Raw genomic sequence first — 23892 nt, 5'->3', positions numbered from 1 at the left:
GTACACATTTTTACAACTTATTTAACATACAGCACTTGAATCTACACCTGTAAAAACATTACCAAACAACAAATCACTGGAGCAAAAGACTGTTGATTGTTTTTAACGCGCTGGCCGTCTCCCACCAAGGTAGGGTGACCCTACACAACGTGACCTTATGCATTCTATATCTTTGTATTACTCACTTGTAATGGAAGGTGCAGGAAGACCTACTCTTGCTGCCTCAACTTGGGAAACCAGAATGGTCACTTGCTTGCTGAGATCCTTCATCTGGCCATCAAGTCGCTTGTTTTCTCGTTCTAAACAATTTGTGCGTCTGCGTGCTTCATCTGCTTCTAACCTCTAAAACATAGCAGACATCATAAAGCATTTATTAATCTCTTGAAACAGTCACAAAGCCATGTTAATTTTATCCAGTATTTATATTTTTCTTCCTAATATCAATGATTTTGACAGTGCATTTTAAGCTCTAACTAATTTATTGTAAGCTGTATAGCAGTTCACATATGATAAAATTTGTTATTCATTCTTGTTGAAAAAAATAAAAATAAAAAAAAAATTATTAGTTTCTGTTCCGGGTTTTTAACAAAACCACCAATCATCCCGTGTTCGTATACCCAAAAACAGCAATAAAAAGTTTACTTGTTTCTCCAATTCTGCAAGTGCATCATCTAGCTGAGCATGAAGGGTGGTGATTGTTTCTAGTGACTTATGATGGTCTTCACGTTGCTTCTTTAACACTGGAACCCGTTCCTCAATTTCCTACAACAATGTAAAAAAAAAAAAAAAATCATCTTACTTGCCTAAAATTTTCAAACATTTTATAATAAAATGAAATGTAGAAATTTGTGGTCAACTGATATACAGTACTTCAAATACATTATTGGTTTCAGAATTTGTCACAGGAAATCAAACCAAAAGCCCTTGACAAAGGGAAGAAAGCAGAAGAAAACAAATACAGTGGTACCTCGAGTTATGAAATTTAATCTTTTCAGAAGGCTGTTCGAGTGCTGATACCAAACGAATTTGTTTCCATGAGGAATAATGTAAATTAGATTAGTCCATTTCAGACCCCAAAAAATACACTTACAAAAGCACTTACAAAAATACACTTACACAACTGATCGAGTTGAGAGCTGTTCGAAGCTCAAGGTACCACTGTATAAGATAAAGAAGTGTAAAACATTCAATAATATACAAAAGATTTCAAAATACTGTAAATAGCATATTAATTTAATATAAAGTTGCTGAAACAGAAAATGAAAAAGAGAGACTGAAAACCAAGGCTGTAGTGTAAACAATAAACTAGAAAATTATCCAATAACGTCTTACCTAGGGGTTTTTGTTGAAATTTTATTGTTCATCTATATAATTCAATAAAGCCTACAGTACTATGCAAATCCAAATTACCTGCAAGATCTGGTCAACATAGCGCTTGAGCCGCTTGTTTTCTTCTTCTGTGGCCATAAGCTTCTCAGAAACAGAGAGATATTCTGAATACAACTGTGTAAGACTCAAGCCACGGCTTACTAACTCACTAGCTGCACTTGCTGCTGGTGACAGCTCCTTGTAACTGCAATGATCTAAAGATATTTTTGTCTTTTTAAACATTAGGTCCAATTAAAAAATTTCAATACTACATTTGTTTCCTCTGCCTCAGTGACAAACACTTCAAATAAAATATCAGTTAAGACTAAATACTAAAATAAACCTTAGACAAAATAAAAATTTTACTAGTGTTATCCTTTGGATAAATTATACTGTACTAAATATTATACTGTACTAAATATTTATTGCACTAAATATTCTTCTATTTATTACCTTTCTTGGAACTGGATTCCAACAACATATTAACTTTGTCTAATTCATTCTTTAAGTCTTTCACTAATAAGTTTGACTGCCTCAGAGATTCTTCATTTTCTTCATCAGCCTTGGCTTTAGCCTGCTCAAGGGCCCCATAGTGATCACTGGCTTCTTGTAATAGCTTACGAAGCTCCTCGACAGCATTCTCCAGCTCAGCAGCACGTTCTTTCTCCTTCTGTGCTGATCCTAAAATAAATGATGCCCTTTAGCACTATATACAGTATTACAAACAGGTATAGTCATCTTTAGACAAACTAAATCCTCTGTATTAATGTTTGTAGATGACATGAAATCTAATAACGGATGTTAAAAACTGGAAAGGAGTGGGAGAAGTATTAAGATTTTAATAGACTGCAAGTGGTCAGGACATTGAATGCAACCTGGGAAGCATGAAGCCACAGACAACACACAAGAAGAAAGATCTTGAAATAAGTCTCATGTGATGAATGTCACCAGAAGTGAACATCAACTGTACACTTGCAGTAGCACAGTAAATGTCCAATTAAACAGATAAATAGGGGCGGAAGGAATGTCTAATTTACCGAAAATTCTGTCATATATACTGAACATTTCATTTAAACAGACATAGTCTGCTTAATCAATCGACTACCAGACAGAGAAATGCCCAATGAAATATACTTATCTGTCTGTGTTGGTGGACTACCAGACATACTAAGAATAAACTATAATACAATACAATATTACCTATTAGCTGTAAAGCTTCAGCAACAACATTGCATATGGTGTGGGCAATGTGTGGTGTAAATATTATGAAGAGAATTTGTAGCTTGGAGATTAGGAGATACGGGGTTGCTGAGGTGGTTTGGACATCAGAGAAAGAGCATAATAGGATGACTTGGAGGGTGTATAAATCTGTAATGGAGGGAAGGCATGGTAGGGGTCACCCTAGGAAAGGTAACAGGAAGAGGGTAAAGGAGGTTTTGAGAGTGAGCGGCTGGGACATCCAGGAGATGTATGCGCGCGCATGAGTGTTAGGAGTGGAGGTAAATGGTTTTTGGAACTTGAGCTGTTGGAGTGTGAGCAACGTAAAATTTTGTGAAGAAATTCAGGAAAACCAGGAGGGGTAAGGACACTTGCAGTTTGGAGGGGCATCTGAACAGTAATAGTGACACACCTCTGGCAAGACAGTGATCAAGTGAATGATGGTGAAAGTGTTTCAATCTTCAGGTCACCCTACCTCAGTAGGAGATGGCCAGTGTTACAAAAAGTACATCTGTATTTTATCAGTTGCTTTTAGGAGTAAAAAAAAAAAAACCTTGCTTTGGTTATATCAGTGATGTATAACCCCAGGTATACAGCAATAGTAGGCCTGCAGTTGTTTATATTAAGAGACAAGTAGCCATTGGACATCGACTTTTAAAATACAGAATGCAATGAAATTTTCTATGCAGTGATAACTGTGCTAATAACACAAGCTAAAACTTTCATGCAAATTAAACCATTTTTTTTTTTCCAACAAGTCGGCCGTCTCCCACCGAGGCAGGGTGACCCAAAAAGAAAGAAAATCCCCAAAAATAAAATACTTTCATCATTCAACACTTTCACCTCATTCACACATAATCACTGTTTTTGCAGAGGTGCCCAGAATACAACAGTTTAGAAGTATATACGTATAAAAATACACAAAATATCCCTCCAAACTGCCAATATCCCAAACCCCTCCTTTAGAGTGCAGGCACTGTACTTCCCATTTCCAGGACTCAAGTCCGGTTATATAAAATAACCAGTTTCCCTGAATCCCTTCACTAAATATTACCCTGCTCACACTCCAACAGATCGTCAGGTCCCAAATACCTTTCGTCTCCATTCACTATCTAACACGCTCACACATGCCTGCTGGAAGTCCAAGCCTCTCGCCCACAAAACCTCCCTTACCCCTTCCTTCCAACCTTTTCGAGGACAACCCCTACCCCGCATTCCTTCTCCAACAGATTTAAATGCTCTCCATGTCATTCTACTTTGATCCATTCTCTCTAAATGACCAAACCACCTCAACAACCCCTCTTCAGCCCTCTGACTAATACTTTTATTAACTCCACACCTTCTCCTAACTTCCACACTCCGAATTTTCTGTATAATATTTACACCACACATTGCCCTTAGACAGGACATCTCCACTGCCTCCAACTGCCTCCTTGCTGCTGCACTCACAACCCAAGCTTCACACTCATATAAGAGTGTTGGTACTACAAAACTTTCATACATTCAATTCTTTGCCTCCACAGATAACGTTTTTCGTCTCCACACATACCTCAACGCACCACTCACCTTTTTTCCCTCATCACTTCTATGATTAACCTCATCCTTCATAAATTAAATCCATCTGCCGACACATCAACTCCCAAGTATCTGAAAACATTCACTTCTTCCATACTACTCCTTCCCAATTTGATATCCAATTTTTCTTTATCTAAATCATTTGATACCCTCATCACCTCACTCTTGTCTATGTTCACTTTCAACTTCCTACCTTTACACACACTCCCAAACTCATCCACTAACCTTTGCAATTTTTCTTTAGAATCTCCCATAAGCACAATATCATCAGCCAAAAGCAACTGTGTCAATTCCCATTTTGTATTTGATTCCCCATAATTTAATCCCACCCCTCTCCTGAACTCCCTAACATTTACTTCTTTTACAACCCCATCTATAAATATATTAAACAACCATGGTAAATGCAGCAGCGAGGAGACGGTTGGAGGCAGTGGAGATGTCCTGTCTAAGGGCAATGTGTGGTGTAAATATTATGCAGAAAATTCGGAGTTTGGAAATTAGGAAAAGGTGTGGAGTTTATAAAAGTATTAGTCAGAGGGCAGAAGAGGGGTTGTTGAGGTGGCTTGGTCATTTAGAGAGAATGGATCAAAGTAGAATGACATGGAAAGCATATAAATCTATAGGGAAAGGAAGGCGAGGTAGGGGTCGTCCTTGAAAGGGTTGGAGAGAGAGAGGGTAAAGGAGGTTTTGTGGGCAAGGGGCTTGGACTTCCAGCAAGCGTGCGTGAGCGTGTTAGATAGGAGTGAATGGAGACGAATGGTACTTGGGACCTGACGATCTGTTGGAGTGTGAGCAGGGTAATATTTAGTGAAGGGATTCAGGGAAACCGGTTATTTTCACATAGTCGGACTCGAGTCCTGGAAATGGGAAGCACAATGCCTGCACTTTAAAGGAGGGGTTTGGGATATTGGCAGTTTGGAGGGATATGTTGTGTATCTTTATGCTTCTAAACTGTTGTATTCTGAGCACCTCTGCAAAAACAGTGATTATGAGTGAGTGTGGTGAAAGTGTTGAATGATGATGAAAGCATTTTCTTTTTGGGGATTTTCTTTCTTTTTTAGGTCACCCTGCCTCGGTGGGAGACGGCCACACAACTCCCCCACACTCACATCCTGTTCTTCTTCACTCCTAAAAGATGGTATACCTCCCTGGCCAGTGCATGAAATTACCGCTTCCCTTTCTTCGTCGACATTTAAAAGTTCCTCAAAATATTCTCACCCTCTACCCAAAACCTCCATCTGCCCATCTACTAACTCCCCCACTCTGTTTTTAACTGACAAATCCATTCATTCTCTAGGCTTTCTTAACTTGTTTAACTCACTCCAAATTTTTTTTTTATTTTCATTAAAATTTCTTGACAATGCCTCTCCCACTCTATCATCTGCTCTCCTTTTACACTCTCTCACCACTCTCTTTACCTTTCTTTTACTCTCCATATACTCTACTCTTCTTATAACACTTCTGCTTTGTAAAAACCTCTCATAAGCTAACTTTTTCTCTTTTATCACACCCTTTACTGCATCATTCCACCAATCACTCCTCTTTCCTCCTGCACCCACCCTCCTATAACCACAAATGATTAAAGATAAAATCAAAGAAAACTCAGATGTAGATGAATGGTTCAGAGAACCGACATGTTGATAAATTAGACACATGTGCAACTCTTGGGTATCTTTATTGAGGAAACGTTTCGCCACACAGTGGCTTCATCAGTCCATACAAAGGAGAATCTTGAAGAACAGGAGGAGAATGAGGTAATCAGTCCTTCAACCTTGAGTCGATGTGGTCAGTCCATCAATCTTGAATAGAATACGGCATACGTACTGAGTAGGAGCTTATAAACCGTTGGCAGGAGAGGTGCAGCAGTCATAGGTCGTGTAACATTTGTTCAACGTTGAAGTAGGTCGTGCCCAAGAATTAGGCAAGCGAAGAATTCCCAAGTATTAAGATCCCAAGAAGTTGCAGTGTCTGACAGGTTTTCAGATGAATGGTTCAGAGAACCGACATGTTGATAAATTAGACACATGTGCAACTCTTGGGTATCTTTATTGAGGAAATGTTTCGCCACACAGTGGCTTCATCAGTCCATACAAAGGAGAATCTTGAAGAACAGGAGGAGAATGAGGTAATCAGTCCCTCAACCTTGAGTCGATGTGGTCAGCACGTATGCCGTATTCTATTCAAGATTGATGGACTGACCACATCGACTCAAGGTTGAGGGACTGATTTGTCCAGAATTTTAACTTGAAAACTTCATAAAAAAAAAAAAATGTTTAAACATAGTTTTGTAGAACCATCCATTATCTATAACACACCAAAAATTCAAGTTGATATCTCTAGAAAAATGCTGGCAGCGAAAGAATAAAAAACTCAAATAGCAGTACAAGTGACATCAGTCAACTCTGATGCCCTCCGATTCTAGCCACGTACTAAGGGTCTGAGGTGTTGGTAGTACTGTCTTGGTGATGAACCAGAATTGCCAGTTTGCAAACTGAACTAATACATATTACAATTATGAAAAGCAAACATGCATATATAATTTATTAAAAGTGTACTTTAATCAATGTGACATCATCAATGACACCATCAGCTGACATTTTCATTTAGTTATAAAAAGACTTAGAATTTTCCAAGTGAATTATTTATTTATAAAGAAGTGAAATACATAAAAAAATATATTTATTGCTTATAAGAGAATTTCACAAGATTATTTCCAAGATTTCCAACTTAAAAAAAAAAAAAATGATGACACTTCCACAAAAAGTGCTTTAGTCCCATTTAACCCTTTGACTGTTTCGGTCGTATATATACGTCTTACGAACCACCGTGTTTGACGTATATACAGTGGACCGCCGGTTTACGATCAGCTCCCAGTGCGACCAATTATGTAAGTGTATTTATGTAAGTGCGTTTGTATGTGTATGTTTGGTGGTCTGAAATGGACTAATCAATATTCCTTATGGGAACAAATTCGTTCAGTAATGGCACCTGAACATACTTCTGGAATGAAATGATATCGTAAGCCGGGGGTCCACTGTATACTCATAAATTCTAGCGGGTTCAAATCAAGCAGGAGAAAGCTGGTAGGCCCACATGTGAGAGAATGGGTCTGTGTGGTCAGTGTGCACCATATAAAAAAAATCCTAAAGCACACAGTGCATAATCAGAAAAAAAAAACTCCGAATGTTTTTTTAATTAAAATGCCAACTTTCTGGTCTATTTCTGTATAGAATTTATGGGTGTATTCTCATTTTCTTGATCTCATGTGATAGAATGGAAAACATATTATAGAAATAGAGGTGACTGGTGATTTTGATTGGTTTTACTGTGAACAGAACCTTGAAATGGAGCTAAAAGTAGGGGAAATGTTTGATTTTTGCTGATGTTCAAAAGTAAACAAATTATGTCATTTTCCAATAAATGTCCAAGTAGCCAATCTAATATGCAGTCATGAATGGGTTGACATTATTTATACAATTATTACAATATTGCAATAGTCTGCATAACAGTAAATCTTCTAGTTTTTGTTTGAATAAAAATTCAAAATAGAAAACAAGAGTAATATCAGAGGGGCCTGGAAACGTGACTGATGAACAAAGAAAATGTTATTTTAGAGCCAGGAATGTCTGCATTGTTCATTCTGAACCCTATTTTGAAATTGTAATATCTTTTAATTTTCATGAAATTGGCCAAATTGCAAATTTCTGACCATGTTATTGGGTAGTTAAAATCGGTAAATGGGCAGTTTCTTGTACTCAATCGATAGAAAAAATGGAGTTCTAAGAAAATAGCTATGAGTTTGGTTGACTGGAACAATGGAATTAGCCGAAAATAGGGCTCAACCGAAAATAGGGCTCAAAGTGGGCAAAATCGCCGATTCGTAAATATCGCTGAGGTCGCTAACTTCGCGAGAGCGTAATTTCGTCAGTTTTCCATCAAATTTCGTTCTTTTGGTATCATTACAATTGGGAAAAGATTCTCTATCATTTCATAATAAAAAATAACTTTTGCGGGGGAAATTTTGTGACACCAGGAGACACCTCAGGATTTAGGGTTGCGACAATCAAGGGGTTAATCACTGACACTAAATGTCAACAAGGCAGCTGCTGTTAAAAATTTTCACTGGCATTTTTTCAAAAAATAATTTTATCTTCTAAAATGGTAGAGAACATTTTTCTGGAAAGTAATGACAACAAAAATGTAAAATTTGGTGGAAAACTTACGGAATTATGTACACACGAAGTTAGTCTGGGCGCAAATTTTTAGGCCAATTACAATGGAGGAGGGGTGTTAATGTTGCAGTTTAAAAACTGTAGTGTAAAGCACCTTTCTGGCAAGATAGTGATGGAGTGAATGATGGTGAAAGTTTTTCTTTTTCGGGCCACCGTGCTTTGGTGGGAATCGGCCAGTGTGTTAATAAAAAAAAAGAAATACAGTGAACAAAGCGACCCAATTCCAGACATATTTCATTCGTATGCCTTCCACTGTATCGACTGATCACAAGAAAGTGCCCATTTAACTACTGGGGTTACCCTATAAACTGTACAGAAAATGGTAATTTAGCCAGTTTTGCACATTCAATAAATTCCAATTTAAAAAACTTGAGTCCAAAATAAACACTAGATATTCCAGCCCCTAAAGTAACCTTTCCTCTGTTCATTAATCACATCCCCAGGCCTTTCTTACATAATACTTGCCCTCCATTTTGACTCCATCACAAAATTATAATTAAGAATGATTGGTCATGGTTCAGACCATCACATTAATTTAAGCAGACCTAGCAAAGTCCATAAAATAGACTGTGTGTGTGTGTGTGTGTATGTATGTGAAGAAAGGGAGGATGGGAGGGGAAGGGGAAGAAGACCAATACCTTTCCTTAGGAAACCTGCCACAAAATCCACCACTTTGAGGCTTATTTCAAACTACGTCTGATTAGAATCTGACCAAAATCATCTCCATTTAACTAGCATGTCTTTCATTCTATCAATTGATACCAAACAACAGTTAATAAAACCATGACATGCCTCAAAGTTTTTTTTTTTTTTTTATTATCACACTGGCCGATTCCCACCAAGGCAGGGTGGCCCGAAAAAGAAAAACTTTCACCATCATTCACTCCATCACTGTCTTGCCAGAAGGGTGCTTTACACTACAGTTTTTAAACTGCAACATTAACACCCCTCCTTCAGAGTGCAGGCACTGTACTTCCCATCTCCAGGACTCAAGTCCGGCCTGCCGGTTTCCCTGAATCCCTTCATAAATGTTACTTTGCTCACACTCCAACAGCACGTCAAGTATTAAAAACCATTTGTCTCCATTCACTCCTATCAAACACGCTCACGCATGCCCGCTGGAAGTCCAAGCCCCTCGCACACAAAACCTCCTTTACCCCCTCCCTCCAACCCTTCCTAGGCCGACCCCTACCCCGCCTTCCTTCCACTACAGACTGATACACTCTTGAAGTCATTCTGTTTCGCTCCATTCTCTCTACATGTCCGAACCACCTCAACAACCCTTCCTCAGCCCTCTGGACAACAGTTTTGGTAATCCCGCACCTCCTCCTAACTTCCAAACTACGAATTCTCTGCATTATATTCACACCACACATTGCCCTCAGACATGACATCTCCACTGCCTCCAGCCTTCTCCTCGCTGCAACATTCATCACCCACGCTTCACACCCATATAAGAGCGTTGGTAAAACTATACTCTCATACATTCCCCTCTTTGCCTCCAAGGACAAAGTTCTTTGTCTCCACAGACTCCTAAGTGCACCACTCACTCTTTTTCCCTCATCAATTCTATGATTCACCTCATCTTTCATAGACCCATCCGCTGACACGTCCACTCCCAAATATCTGAATACGTTCACCTCCTCCATACTCTCTCCCTCCAATCTGATATTCAATCTTTCATCACCTAATCTTTTTGTTATCCTCATAACCTTACTCTTTCCTGTATTCACCTTTAATTTTCTTCTTTTACACACCCTACCAAATTCATCCACCAATCTCTGCAACTTCTCTTCAGAATCTCCCAAGAGCACAGTGTCATCAGCAAAGAGCAGCTGTGACAACTCCCATTTTGTGTGTGATTCTTTATCTTTTAACTCCACGCCTCTTGCCAAGACCCTCGCATTTACTTCTCTTACAACCCCATCTATAAATATATTAAACAACCACGGTGACATCACACATCCTTGTCTAAGGCCTACCTTTACTGGGAAAAAATTTCCCTCTTTCCTACATACTCTAACTTGAGCCTCACTATCCTCGTAAAAACTCTTCACTGCTTTCAGTAACCTACCTCCTACACAATACACTTGCAACATCTGCCACATTGCCCCCCTATCCACCCTGTCATACGCCTTTTCCAAATCCATAAATGCCACAAAGACCTCTTTAGCCTTATCTAAATACTGTTCACTTATATGTTTCACTGTAAACACCTGGTCCACACACCCCCTACCTTTCCTAAAGCCTCCTTGTTCATCTGCTATCCTATTCTCCGTCTTACTCTTAATTCTTTCAATTATAACTCTACCATACACCTTACCAGGTACACTCAACAGACTTATCCCCCTATAATTTTTGCACTCTCTTTTATCCCCTTTGCCTTTATACAAAGGAACTATGCATGCTCTCTGCCAATCCCTAGGTACCTTACCCTCTTCCATACATTTATTAAATAATTGCACCAACCACTCCAAAACTATATCCCCACCTGCTTTTAACATTTCTATCTTTATCCCATCAATCCCGGCTGCCTTACCCCCTTTCATTTTACCTACTGCCTCACGAACTTCCCCCACACTCACAACTGGCTCTTCCTCACTCCTACAAGATGTTATTCCTCCTTGCCCTATACACGAAATCACAGCTTCCCTATCTTCATCAACATTTAACAATTCCTCAAAATATTCCCTCCATCTTCCCAATACCTCTAACTCTCCATTTAATAACTCTCCTCTCCTATTTTTAACTGACAAATCCATTTGTTCTCTAGGCTTTCTTAACTTGTTAATCTCACTCCAAAACTTTTTCTTATTTTCAACAAAATTTGTTGATAACATCTCACCCACTCTCTCATTTGCTCTCTTTTTACATTGCTTCACCACTCTCTTAACTTCTCTCTTTTTCTCCATATACTCTTCCCTCCTTGCATCACTTCTACTTTGTAAAAACTTCTCATATGCTAACTTTTTCTCCCTTACTACTCTCTTTACATCATCATTCCACCAATCGCTCCTCTTCCCTCCTGCACCCACTTTCCTGTAACCACAAACTTCTGCTGAACACTCTAACACTACATTTTTAAACCTAGCCCATACCTCTTCGACCCCATTGCCTATGCTCTCATTAGCCCATCTATCCTCCAATAGCTGTTTATATCTTACCCTAACTGCCTCCTCTTTTAGTTTATAAACCTTCACCTTCAGAAGATAGCTGTTCTCATCATGCACTGCATGAGACAGGATTTGTTTTATACTGTGCACCCCAACCACACAGACCCCTTCTCTCATGTCAGGCCAAAATTTACTGATCACAGCATAAATGAGGGTACCATCATTAAGACAGATTTAGACCGAGAACACGATTATCTGGTCAAGACCAGAATCGGAGTACATTTTTAATTTTTGTCCCCTGACAATAAAACTTTATCGATACCACCAGTGAAGAAAACAAGTCACAATAACATGATTGAAACTATTCACACACACAAAAAAAGAAACTTAGAATGAAGTTAAGACAGAATGAGACACGTGTACAATATTTCAAAATCTTTTATGGAAACATTTCACTAGCCAGTTGCTTCAGTCCAATACAGAGAACGATGGATAATGAAGGGGAATTTGAGGTAATCAGTCCTGCCTAGTGAAATGTTTTCACAATAAAGATTCCCAGTGTTGCACAAGTATCTCATTCTTCACCTTGTCAATTTTCTAAACCATTTACATCACAAAGTTAAGACAGTTCTGAGATATCCATAATGCTGTGGGTGTTTTTGAGACCACCACCTGTTCTACAATATGCAAAAAAAAAAAAAGCTATCTTGTAAATCTTACCCTGATATATTTCAGTGAGTTTTTTTTGTGAAGCTAATTCTTGGCGGAATGTTTCCTCTAGTTTCACTTCTGATTCTCGGGATGAATTCAGTGCTTCAAGTAGCTCCTTAATTCTTTGAGATCTGTCCTCCAATTGCTTTTGTAGCTGTTCTTTCTCTTCTTTCTCCATATGCAACTAAAAGAAAAAATTAATTAATTTGGCCTGTAAGTTTTTATTTTATAACCCAACCACACTATCCTATTCATGTGTGGAAAAAGACACTTATGTACAGTTCAGAACATTTATTAGAGGAGACGTTTCCCCATGAGTGGCTTCTTCAGTCCTGAAGAAGCCACTCGTGGTGAAACGTCTCCTCTAATAAATGTCCTGAACTGTACATAAATGTCTTTTTCTACATCTTGTCGGTATCACCATACCATTTCCTTATTCTATTCATGTCAAAGTAACCTTCAGTTTGTATCATCACTGGAGATTTAGTTATTTTTCAAATATATAAAAGTGCTGGAATATTGGTAAACAGTATTCTGTGAGCACTTACCATTCAGTACCCTACATTGTCTTTGTCTAAGGTACCTCTGGTATTTAAAATTTAAAATAATTAAGTATATAAGGAGGAGTGTTAATGTTGCACTTTTATAACTAGTGTAAGCGCACCTCTGGCAAGACAGTGAAGGAGTGAATGATGATGAAAGTTTTCTTTTTCAGGCCACCCTACCTTGGTGGGAAGCAGCTGGTGTGTTAATAATCAAAAAGTAATTATATAAAGTGCAAAACACTTCTACCATACTTACCTCTTCTATTTTATGGTTAAGATCAGTCTGAAGGCCAAGAATAATGTTGGACTGCTCCCTACGCTGGTTGACACTTTCCTCTGTTCTCTGCTCCAGTTGATGCTGGAACAGAGCAATCTGACGTGACAGCAAACCATGCTCTTGCTCCAGTCTCTTTTCCCTGTCAGTATCATAGAAAAATATTACCTATGGATGTTGTCAAGAATCATATGAGTGATGATACTTTAATGCAAAGAAGTACATTAAAACACTTACGTTTATAAACTTTTAATCAGTAAATGCTAGGATGCTGGGGAGAGGGAGTAGGATTAAATTATGGGAAATCAAATTCAAAAGGAGAGTTGACAAAGTTACTTTTTACAGATGATACTGTGCTTCTGGGAGATTCTAAAAAAAAAGTTGCAAAGGTTAGTGGATGAGTTTCGTAGGGTGTGTAAAGGTAGAAAGTTGAAAGTTAACATAGATAAGAGTAAGGTGATGAGGGTATCAAACGATTTAGTTAAGAAAATTTGGAGAGAGGTAGTATGGAAGAAGAGAATGTTTACAGATATTTGGGAGTTGACTTGTCAGCAGATGGGTTTATGTAAGATGAGGTTAACCACAGAATTGACGAAAGAAAAAAGGCGAGTAGTATGTCAAGGTATTTGCGGAGACAAAAAACATCATCCATGGAGACAAAGAAGGGAATGTACGAAAACATAGTGATACCAACACTCTTATATTGGTGTGAAGCTTGGGTTGTAAATGCTGTGGCGAGGAGGCAGCTGGAGGCAGTGGAGATGTCCTGTCTAAGGGCAATGTGTGGTTTGAATATTATGCAGAGAATTTGGAGTGTGGAAATTAGGTGTGGAGTTACTAAAAGTAGGTATTAGTCAGAGGGCTGAAGAGGGGTCGAGGTAGTTTGGTCATTTAGAAAGAATGGAACAAAATAGAATGACTTGGCGAGCGTATAAATCTGTAGGGGAAGGAAGGCGGGGTAGTGGTCATCCTTGAAAAGGTTGTAGGGAGGGGGTAAAGGAGGTTTCGTGGTCAAGGGGCTTGGACTTCCAGCAAGCATGCGTGAGAATGTTAGATAGGAGTGACTGGAGATGAATGGTTTTTGGGACCTGACAAGCTGTTGGAGTGTAAGAGTAATATTTTATGAAGGGATTCAAGGAAAATTGTTAGCCAGACTTGAGTCCTGGAAATGGGAAACACAATGCCTGCACTTTAACCCTTTCAGGGTCGGCAGGCCCTCTCCTAAACTTGTTCTCAGGGTCGGGGAAAAAAAAAAAAAAAAAAAAAAAAAAAAAAAAAAAAAAAAAAAAAAAAAAAAAAAAAAAAAAAAAATTCTTATGAAATGATAAGAGCATCTTTTCCCAATCATAATGACACCAAAAGTATGAAATTTGATGGAAAACTTATGGAATTATGCTCTTGCGCCGTTAGCGGTCTCGACGATGTTTACGCATCAGCAATTTTTCCCACTTTGAGCCCTATTTTCAGCCAATTCCAATGTACCAGTCGACAAAAATCATAACTATCTCGCTAGAACTCCATTTTTTCTATCAAAAGAGTACACGAAACCACCCATTTACCAATTTCAACTATCCAATAAAGTGGTCTGAAATTGGCAATTTTGCCAATTTCACACAAATTTCAATAGATGCTAATTTCCAACTAGTGTTCAGAATAAACAAGAAAGACATTCCTGGCACTAAAATAACATTTTTTTTTGTTCATTAGTCACATCCCCAGGCCTCTCTTACATTTCTTCTGCTTTCCACTTTGAATTTTTATTCTCACAAAAAAATAAAAGATTTACCATTATGCAGACTACTGCATTAGTGTAGAAATAATATAAACAATATCAGCACACTTGTGAAAGAATATTAGACTCACCAGTTGACATGTATTGGACGTGTGGCATGATTTGTTTACCTTTGAACTTTGGCAAAAATCAAACATTTCTGCTACTTTGAGCACAATTTCAAGGTATTTTTTATTGTGAAACCATTCAATATCATCTCAATTTCTGTAATATGTCTTCCATTCTATAAAATGAGACCAAGAAAACTAGAATACAACAATAAATACCATACGAAAATACACTGCAAAATCGCTGTTTTAAAGCAAAAACACGGTCAGAGTTTTTTTCTCATTATGCAGTGTGCTGCAGGATTCTTTTTTATACTGTGTACACTGACCACACAGACCCATTCTTTCACATGCAGGCCTACCAGCTTTCTCTCGCTAGATTTGAAGGCACTAGAATTTATGCGTATTAGTACGGCACCAACCCTGAAAGGGTTAACCCTTTGAGGGTTTTCGTCGTACTAGTACGTCTTACGCGTAGGGGTTTTTGACGTACTAGTACTCATAAATTCTAGCGACCTCAAATCTAGTGGGAGAAAGCTGGTAGGCCTTCATATGAAAGAATGGGTCTATGTGGTCAGTGTGCACAGTCTAAAAAAAATCCTGCAGCACACGGTGCATAATGAGAAAAAAAAAACTTTTTCCATTTTTTTTTAATAAATCAGCGACTTTGCAGTGTATTTTCGTATAGTATTTATTGTTGTATTCTAGTTTTCTTGGTCTCATTTTATAGAATGGAAGACATATTACTGAAATTGAGATGATTTTGACTGGTTTTACAATGAAAGGTGCCTTGAAATTGAGCTCAAAGTAGCAGAAATGTTCGATTTTTACCAAACTTCCAAAGTAAACAAATCGTGCCAAGCGTGCAATACAAGTCAACTGGTGAGTCTAATATTCTTTCACAAGTGCACCAATAATATTTATACCATTTTTTACACTAATGCAGTAGTCTGCATAACAGTAAATCTTATATTTTTTGTGAGAATAAAAATTCAAAGTGGAAAGCAAAAGAATATAAGAGGGGCCTTGAGACGTGACTAATGACTAGAGGAAATGTCATTTTAGTGCCAGGAATGTCTTTCTTGTTTATTCTGGACCCTATTCCGAAATTGGCATCTTTTGAAATTTGTGTGAAATTGGCAAAATTGCTAAATTCTGACCACTGTACTGGATAGTTGAATTTATAAATGGGTGGTTTCTTGCACCCATTCGATAGAAAAAATGGAGTTCTAGCGAAATATTCATGTTTTTTGTCGACTAGTACAGTGAAATTGGCCTAAAATGGGGCTCAAAGTGGGCAAAATCGCCGATCCATAAACATCGCCGAGACCGCTAACTTTGCGAGAGCATAATTCCGTAAGTTTTCTATCAAATTTCAAACTTTTGGTGTCGTTATGATCGGGAAAAGATTCTCTATCTTTTCATAAGAGAAAATAATTTTTTTTTTTTTTTAAATTTGGCCGACCCTGAGAACGAGTTTCGGAGAGGGCCTGTCGACCCTCAAAGGGTTAAAGGAAGGGTTTCCGATAGTGGCAGTTTGGAGGGACTTCTAAACTGTCGTATCTGAGAGCCTCTGCAAAGACAGTGATTATGTATGAGTGATGGCGAGAGTTGAATGATGATGAAAGTATTTTTCTTTCTTGTTTTTCTTTTTTTCTTTCTTTTTCAGTCACCCTGCCTCGGTGGGAAATGGCCGATGTGTAAAAAAAAAAATTACTTTTATCATAAACTTACCAGCAGATCTTGAGAGGAAGCTTCACTTTAGTGACCTCTGAATATAATGTATGGGCAAATCGTATTTTATTGAGATTTTATAAAGGTTTGACAGTTTGCCTTAAGAGACTAATTTGAAACTTCAAGACACAGGAGCAATACAAGACAAACTATTTTAAAATGGATAAGAAGACTTTGAGACCAAAATGCAGTGAAAAAAAAGAGAAATGTCCTCTAGGAGGGTCCCAAAGAGATCTGTACTTGCCTCTTTAACCCTTAAACTATCCAAACGTAGATCTACATTTGTATCGCTAGTGCTCCAAACGTAGATCTACGTTTTATTTTTCCTGCATCCAAATTTGGCACAAATGGCCTGAGATACCTGGTCAGTACAGAATGGGTCTTAACACTTGGTGTGCACAGCATTAAAAAAATCTGGGACCACTTAGTACCTTGTGGGAGCACCAGTTCAATTGAGCGCCAGCTAGAGCAAATAGCGTGGTAAACACCAGGGGACTCACTGATGTCGTGTCATATTAACACTCCCCTTTTAAGAGGAGAGTGAGTGATGGATCCAAAGTTCAGTGGCTTTGAGACGGATGTGGCCACAAGTAATTGAGGAAATATCAAAAACCTCGATAATAACCCATGCGCAATATTTGTGCAACATCCTTTCATTTTTGATACCACAGGTAGTGTCATCCTATAACCTATGCCCTAAGTACAGAGAAACCATTCTGAAACGTGTAATATGTATTCGTCGGGCAGGCTGGCTGGCTGGCAGGCTGGCTGGCTGGCAGGCTGGCTGGCTGGCTGACTGGCTGGCTGGCTGACTTTAGCTGTTTCTTCATCTGTATCTGTCTGTCTATCTCTGTCCCTGTCTGACCCAGTCCCTGTCTGACCCGGTCCCTGTCGGACCTGGCCCCTGTCTGACCTGGTCCCTGTCTGACCCGGTCAGACAGGGACTGTGTGTCTGCATCGTGTGTAATAACTGTTGGTTCATGAGCTGCTCTCTGAGACAAAGAGACAAGAAGACAGAAAGACACACACACAGGCAGACAGAAAGACAGACACACACAGAGGCAGACAAAGATACACACACACAGGCAGACAGAAAGACAGATAAGCAGACAGAGCTAGACAGACATGTTTAGGTGTAACAGTGAAAACGAAGTCAGGGGTTCCCTGCAGCAATGCATGATCATCAAGTGTCAAACCACTGCTGTACTATCAGCAGTTTAGTGACACCCAGTCTTATACCATGTTTCAAGTAGTTTCATATATAATCCAGCATGGGCCTATAAATAATTTGTATATATTTCAAGACAATAGTAAATGGGTAGTAGGTTGGTAGACAGCAACCACACAGGGAGGTACTACCGTTCTGCCAAGTGAGTGTAAAACGAAAGCCTGTAATTGTTTTACATGATGGTAGGATTGCTGGTGTCTTTTGTCTGTCTCATAAATATGCAAGATTACAGGTACATCTTGCTACTTCTACTGACACTTAGGTCACACTAAACATACATGTACAAGTTTATTTATACACACTCATCTGAGTTTTCTTTTATTTTATCTTAGTTCTTGTTCTAATTACTTTTCCTTTTATATCCATGGGAAAGTGGAATAAGAATCTTTCCTCCGTAAGCCATGCGTGTTGTAAAAGTCAACTAAAATGCTGGGAACAACGGGTTAGTAACCCCTTTTCCTGTAAAAATTACTAAAAAGAATAAGAAGAAGAAAATTGTCAAAGTGGGAAGTTTGAATGTGCGTGGATGTTGTGCGGATGATAAGAAAGAGATGATTGTGGATGTTATGAATGAGAAGAAGCTGGATATCCTGGTTTTAAGTGAAACAAAGCTGAAGGGGGTGGGTGAGTTTCAGTGGAGAGGAATAAATGGGATTAGGTCAGGGGTTTCTAATAGAGTTAGAGCTAAAAAAGGAGTAGCAATAATGTTGAAGGATAAGCTATGGCAGGAAAAGAAGGACTATAAATGTATTAATTCAAGGATTATGTGGAGTAAAATAAAGGTTGGATGTGAGAAGTGGGTTATAGTAAGCGTTTATGCACCTGCGGAAGAGAGAGGTACAGTAGGGCCCCACTTATACGGCTGGTTAGGTTCCAGGCTACCACCGTAAAGCGGAAACTGCCGTAAAGTGGAACACCCTTTTTTTCCACTTACAAATGCATACAAACACTAGATAACAAGTTTACACTAACATATATTAAGTTAGCAATAGAACCAGGCATCAAAAAACAATAAAAAAGTACAATACACACATAGTGCACTCATTACTTACCTTAAAATATTTATAGTCTTAATCTAGGGTGAGACAAGTAGTATTTATTGTAAGAAATCAAGTGGGGTATGTATGGTAGTCAGCCAGGCTACCATACCAGGCCACCCCACCCACACATACTATTCTATGATATTTAAGCATCCCAGAGCGATAAAATGTATATACAGTTCACTCATTACTTACCTTACAATATTTGTAGTCTTAATGTAGGGTCAGGAGTAAGTAAATGAGATAAAACGAATAAATGAGAGAGAGAAAGAATGAGTACATGAGAGAGGACAGGCGCAGAGTTATGTAAACAAACCAGGCGAAGGTAAGTTTTGTAAACAAACAGTGTACACGTCTGGTTTGTGTACAAGTTACGTTGTGTACAGGTTGTCTCTACATTGATACGGTAGAATAAATAAAGAAGAACACTCCCATTCTCATGTAACATCATTTTGAGAAGAAATGATGCTCTGAGTGAAGGCAATGGAAATAGTCACTCTGACTTTTTTGGGTTATCCTAGGTTCTCTACACATATGTTGTTATGTATGATAATCTATGTAACTGTATTTTGTGTATACCTGAATAAACTTACATACATACGAAAGGAATAATTTTCTACAGTTACCCCCAGTAACACATTTTCTCTTATGTTAGATTAGAGAAAATGTTATTCTTGGCGTCACTTGTACAAGTTATCTGGCTACCACATCTCATATTTATGTTTATTTATTCTATTGTGGGCTGTATTTATCATCTTTTTATGTTATATATCGTGTTTATTATATAATTTTGAAAAAATATCATAGATGGATTAATGAAAATGTGTATTTAACGTAATATACGACATTTAAATGAGACTCGATGATTATTATCATTACTAATATGACGTCTGGAGACATAAGACACTCTTACTGATTTTAATGTGTACCTGCATGCCAGCACAGTATGTAAGTTTATTTAAGTACAGGTATACATAAGTATAATTATCAGAGTATATATAAAATATGAAATAACTTTTAAAAACATTTGAAATTTTGGAGTTTCCAGACAAAATGGAGAGACTTAGTGCTTACTGAGCTCACGAAGAATGTAAACAAACAGGGTGGGGCGCGGTGACCGTATTAGAAAGTCAGGTGGGGGAGCAGTATAGCAAGTTTTGGTCATAATTTGAAATGACCGTATTAGCGGAACGCCGTAAAGTGAAACGCCGTAAAGCGGGGCCCTGCTGTATAGAGGAGAGAGAGAGAGAGATTTTGGGAAATGTTGAGTAATTGTGTGGGGAGTTTTGAACTAAGTGTGAGAGTACTTGTGGTTGGGAATTTTAATGCTAAAGTTGGAAAAATGTTGTGGAGGGAGTAGTAGGTAAATTTGAGGTGCCAGGGGTAAATGAAAATGGGGAGTCTTTAATTGAGCTATGTGTAGAAAGTGGTTTGGTAATAAGTAATACATATTTTATGAAAAAGAGGATAAATAAATATACAAGGCATGATGTAGCATGTAATGAAAGTAGCTTGTTAGATTATGTATTGGTGGATAAAAGGTTAATGGGTAGGCTCCAGGATGTACATGTTTATAGAGGGGCAACTGATATATTGGATCATTATCTAGTTGTAGCTACAGTTAGACTAAGAGGTAGATGGGATAAGAGGAAAATGGCAACAACAATTAAGAGGGAGGTGAAAGTGTATAAACTAAGGGAGGAGGAAGTTCGGGTGAAATATAAGAAACTATTGGCAGAAAGGTGGGCTGGTGAAGGTATGAGTAGTGGGGGGGGGGGTTGAAGAGGATTGGAATAGTTTTAAAAATGCAGTATTAGAATGTGGGGCAGAAGTTTGTGGTTATAAGAGGGTGGGTGCAGGAGGAAAGAGGAGTGACTGGTGGAAAGATGAAGTAAAGGGTGTGATAAAAGAGAAAAAGCTAGCTTATGAGAGGTATTTACAAAGCAGAAGTGTTATAAGAAGAGTAGAGTATATGGAGAGTAAAAGAAAGGTGAAGAGAGTGTTGAGAGAGTGCAAAAGGAGAGCTGATGATAGAGTGGGAGAGGTACTGTCAAGGAATTTTAATGAAAATAAGAAAAAAATTTTTGGAGTTAAACAAGTTAAGAAAGCCTAGGGAACAAATGGATTTATCAGTTAAAAACAGAGAAGGGGATTTAGTAGATGGGGAGATGGAGGTTTTGGGTAGATGCGAGAATATTTTGAGGAACTTTTAAATGTCGATGAAGAAAGGAAGGTGGTAATTTCATGCACTGGCCAGGGAGGTACAGTAGGGCCCTGCTTTACGGCGTTTCGCTTTACGGCGTTCCACTAATACGGTCATTTCAAATTTTGACCAAAACTCGCTATACGGCTCCCCCCACCTGACTTTCTAATATGGTCACCGCGCCCCACCCTGTTTGTTTACATTCTCTGCGAGATCCGTAAGCACTAAGTCTCTCCATTTTGTCTGGAAACTCCAAAATTTCAAGTGTTTTTAAAAGTTATTTCATATTTTATATATACTCTGATAATTATACTTATGTATACCTGTACCTAAATAAACTTACATACTGTACTAGCATGCAGGTACATATTAAAATCAGTAAGTCTCTTATATCTCGAGACGTCATATTAGTAATGATAATAATAATAATAATAATCACCGAGTCTCATTAAATGTCGAATTTTACGTTAATATACACATTTTCATTAATCCATTTATGATATTTTTTCAAAATTATATAATAAATACGATGCATAACATATAAATATGATAAATACACCCCACAGTAGAATAAATAAACATAAATATGAGATGTGGTAGCAGACGACTTACACAAATGACGCCATATTAGAAATAATAATAATCACCGAGTCTCATTAAATGTCGTATATTACGTTAATATACACATTTTCATTAATCCATCCATGATATTTATCTCAAAATTATATAATAAACATGATACATAACATATGATGATGATAAATAACCCCACAGTAGAATAAATAAACATAAGTATGAGATGTCGTAGCCAGATGACTTGCACAAATGACGCCATACTAGAAATGATAATAATAATACTCACCGAGTCTCAATAAATGTCGTATATTACATTAATATACACATTTTCATTAATCAATTAATGACATTTATTTCAAAATTATATAATGAACTCGATACATAACATATAAAGATGATAAATACACTCCACAATAAAATAAATAAGCATAAATATGAGAAGAGTAGCCAGATAACTTGTACAAGTGACGGCAAGAATAACATTTTCTCTAATCTAGCACCTTCCCGAAACTACTCAAGATGGCAAGGGTTACACCAATACATAAAGGTGGTGACCCTATAGACTTAAACAACTATAGGCAAATATCAAACTTACCATTGCTATCCAAAATCTTTGAGAAACTCGTGCACAGGAGACTATATTCATTTATAACAGCACAAAACATACTCAACCCCTGCCAATTTAGATTTAGGAAAAATAAAAGCACTAATGATGCAATCATAAAAATGCTAGATCTGCTTTACACAGCATTGGAAAATAAGGAATATCCACTAGGAATTTTTATTGACCTAAGAAAAGCTTTTGACACAGAAGACCACATCCTACTCCACAAACTTGACCATTACGGTATAAGAGGCCATGCGCTTGCTTATTTCAAATCTTACCTTACTAATAGGTATCAGTACGTTACCATTAAAGACACAGCATCAACAACACGGCCACTTGATACTGGAGTTCCGCAGGGAAGTGTCCTTGGCCCCCTGCTCTTCCTCATATACATCAATGATCTTCCAAACGTATCCCAACACCTGAAACCCATTCTCTTTGCTGACGACACGACTTATGTCATCTCTCACCCTAATCTTGCCACCCTCAACACCATTGTTAACGAGGAGCTGATCAAAATATCGACTTGGATGACAGCCAATAAACTTACGCTTAACACTGACAAAACCTACTATATTATGTTTGGTAGCAGAGCAGGAGATGCACAAATTAACATTAAGATCGACAACACTAATTACCAGACATAATGAGGGCAAATTCCTAGGCCTATACCTTGACAACAACATGAATTTCAGCACCCATATCCAACACATAACCAAAAAAGTATCCAAAACAGTTGGGATCCTCTCCAAGATACGATACTACGTGCCGCAAAATGCCCTTCTCACACTATACCACTCATTTATTTATCCATACCTCACCTATGCTATTTGTGCTTGGGGATCAACTGCAGCAACACACCTAAAGCCAATAATAACCCAACAAAAAGCTGCAGTAAGAATAATCACTAAATCCCATCCCTGGAAACCCCCCCCACTCTTCATAGATCTAAACTTACTCCCTGTTCAGTACATCCACACTTACTACTGTGCAATCTACATCTACAGGACCTTAAACTCCAATATCAACCTTGACCTAAAACGCTTTCTTGATAGTTGTGACAGAACCCACAGGCATAACACCAGACACAAACATCTCTACGACATTCCCCATGTCCGACTAAACCTTTACAAAAATTCAATGTATGTCAAAGGCCCTAAAATCTGGAACACCCTACCCGAGAACTCTAGAACTGCAGACACATTCATCACCTTCAAAACTACCATTAGAAAACATCTTATCTCCCTGATAAACCCCATCAACTAACTACACGAATACCACCTGGTGGTTCACACTTACACTCACTCACCCATTTGACCCATTTGACCATAAACAGAAATATTAATCTCAATCTTAAAATAATGAATCCTATGATACTCCAATACTGAAACTATGTACTGTGCCAAAACAAAAGCATTCACATTGCTAAACTCACAAACTAGTATTTAGTCACTTAGCCATAATACCAACTTACCTCATAATTTGTAATATTTTAAAATAAAGAATTAAACTAAGTCTGCCCGAAATGCCTAGCCATGCTAGGCGTTCTAGTGGTACACTCTGTAATCATTATTTAACTACATGTAAACCACACAACAACCAAATTCTGTAAATACAACATTGTAATCT

General features: G+C 38.0%; 1 protein-coding gene across 2 annotated transcripts in view; it reads right to left on the bottom strand.

The window, feature by feature from the left end:
- Window positions 1-23892, bottom strand: part of LOC128685975 (nucleoprotein TPR-like) — a 243857-nt gene that overhangs the window by 202902 nt on the left and 17063 nt on the right. For both annotated transcript variants that reach the window (XM_070083193.1, XM_070083194.1), the window contains exons 5-10: window positions 13019-13178; window positions 12227-12401; window positions 1822-2049; window positions 1411-1583; window positions 643-762; window positions 186-342 (exon numbers count right to left, since the gene is read on the bottom strand). In XM_070083193.1, the coding sequence (XP_069939294.1) occupies window positions 186-342; window positions 643-762; window positions 1411-1583; window positions 1822-2049; window positions 12227-12401; window positions 13019-13178 (1013 nt within the window). The remainder of the gene's footprint in view (window positions 1-185; window positions 343-642; window positions 763-1410; window positions 1584-1821; window positions 2050-12226; window positions 12402-13018; window positions 13179-23892) is intronic.

Source organism: Cherax quadricarinatus, chromosome 9 (genome assembly GCF_038502225.1).
Source record: "Cherax quadricarinatus isolate ZL_2023a chromosome 9, ASM3850222v1, whole genome shotgun sequence".
In the NCBI taxonomy this organism is placed as follows: domain Eukaryota; kingdom Metazoa; phylum Arthropoda; class Malacostraca; order Decapoda; family Parastacidae; genus Cherax; species Cherax quadricarinatus.
The sequence above is the reverse complement of the archived record's forward strand: the minus strand, read 5'-3'. Positions and strand labels throughout refer to the sequence as shown.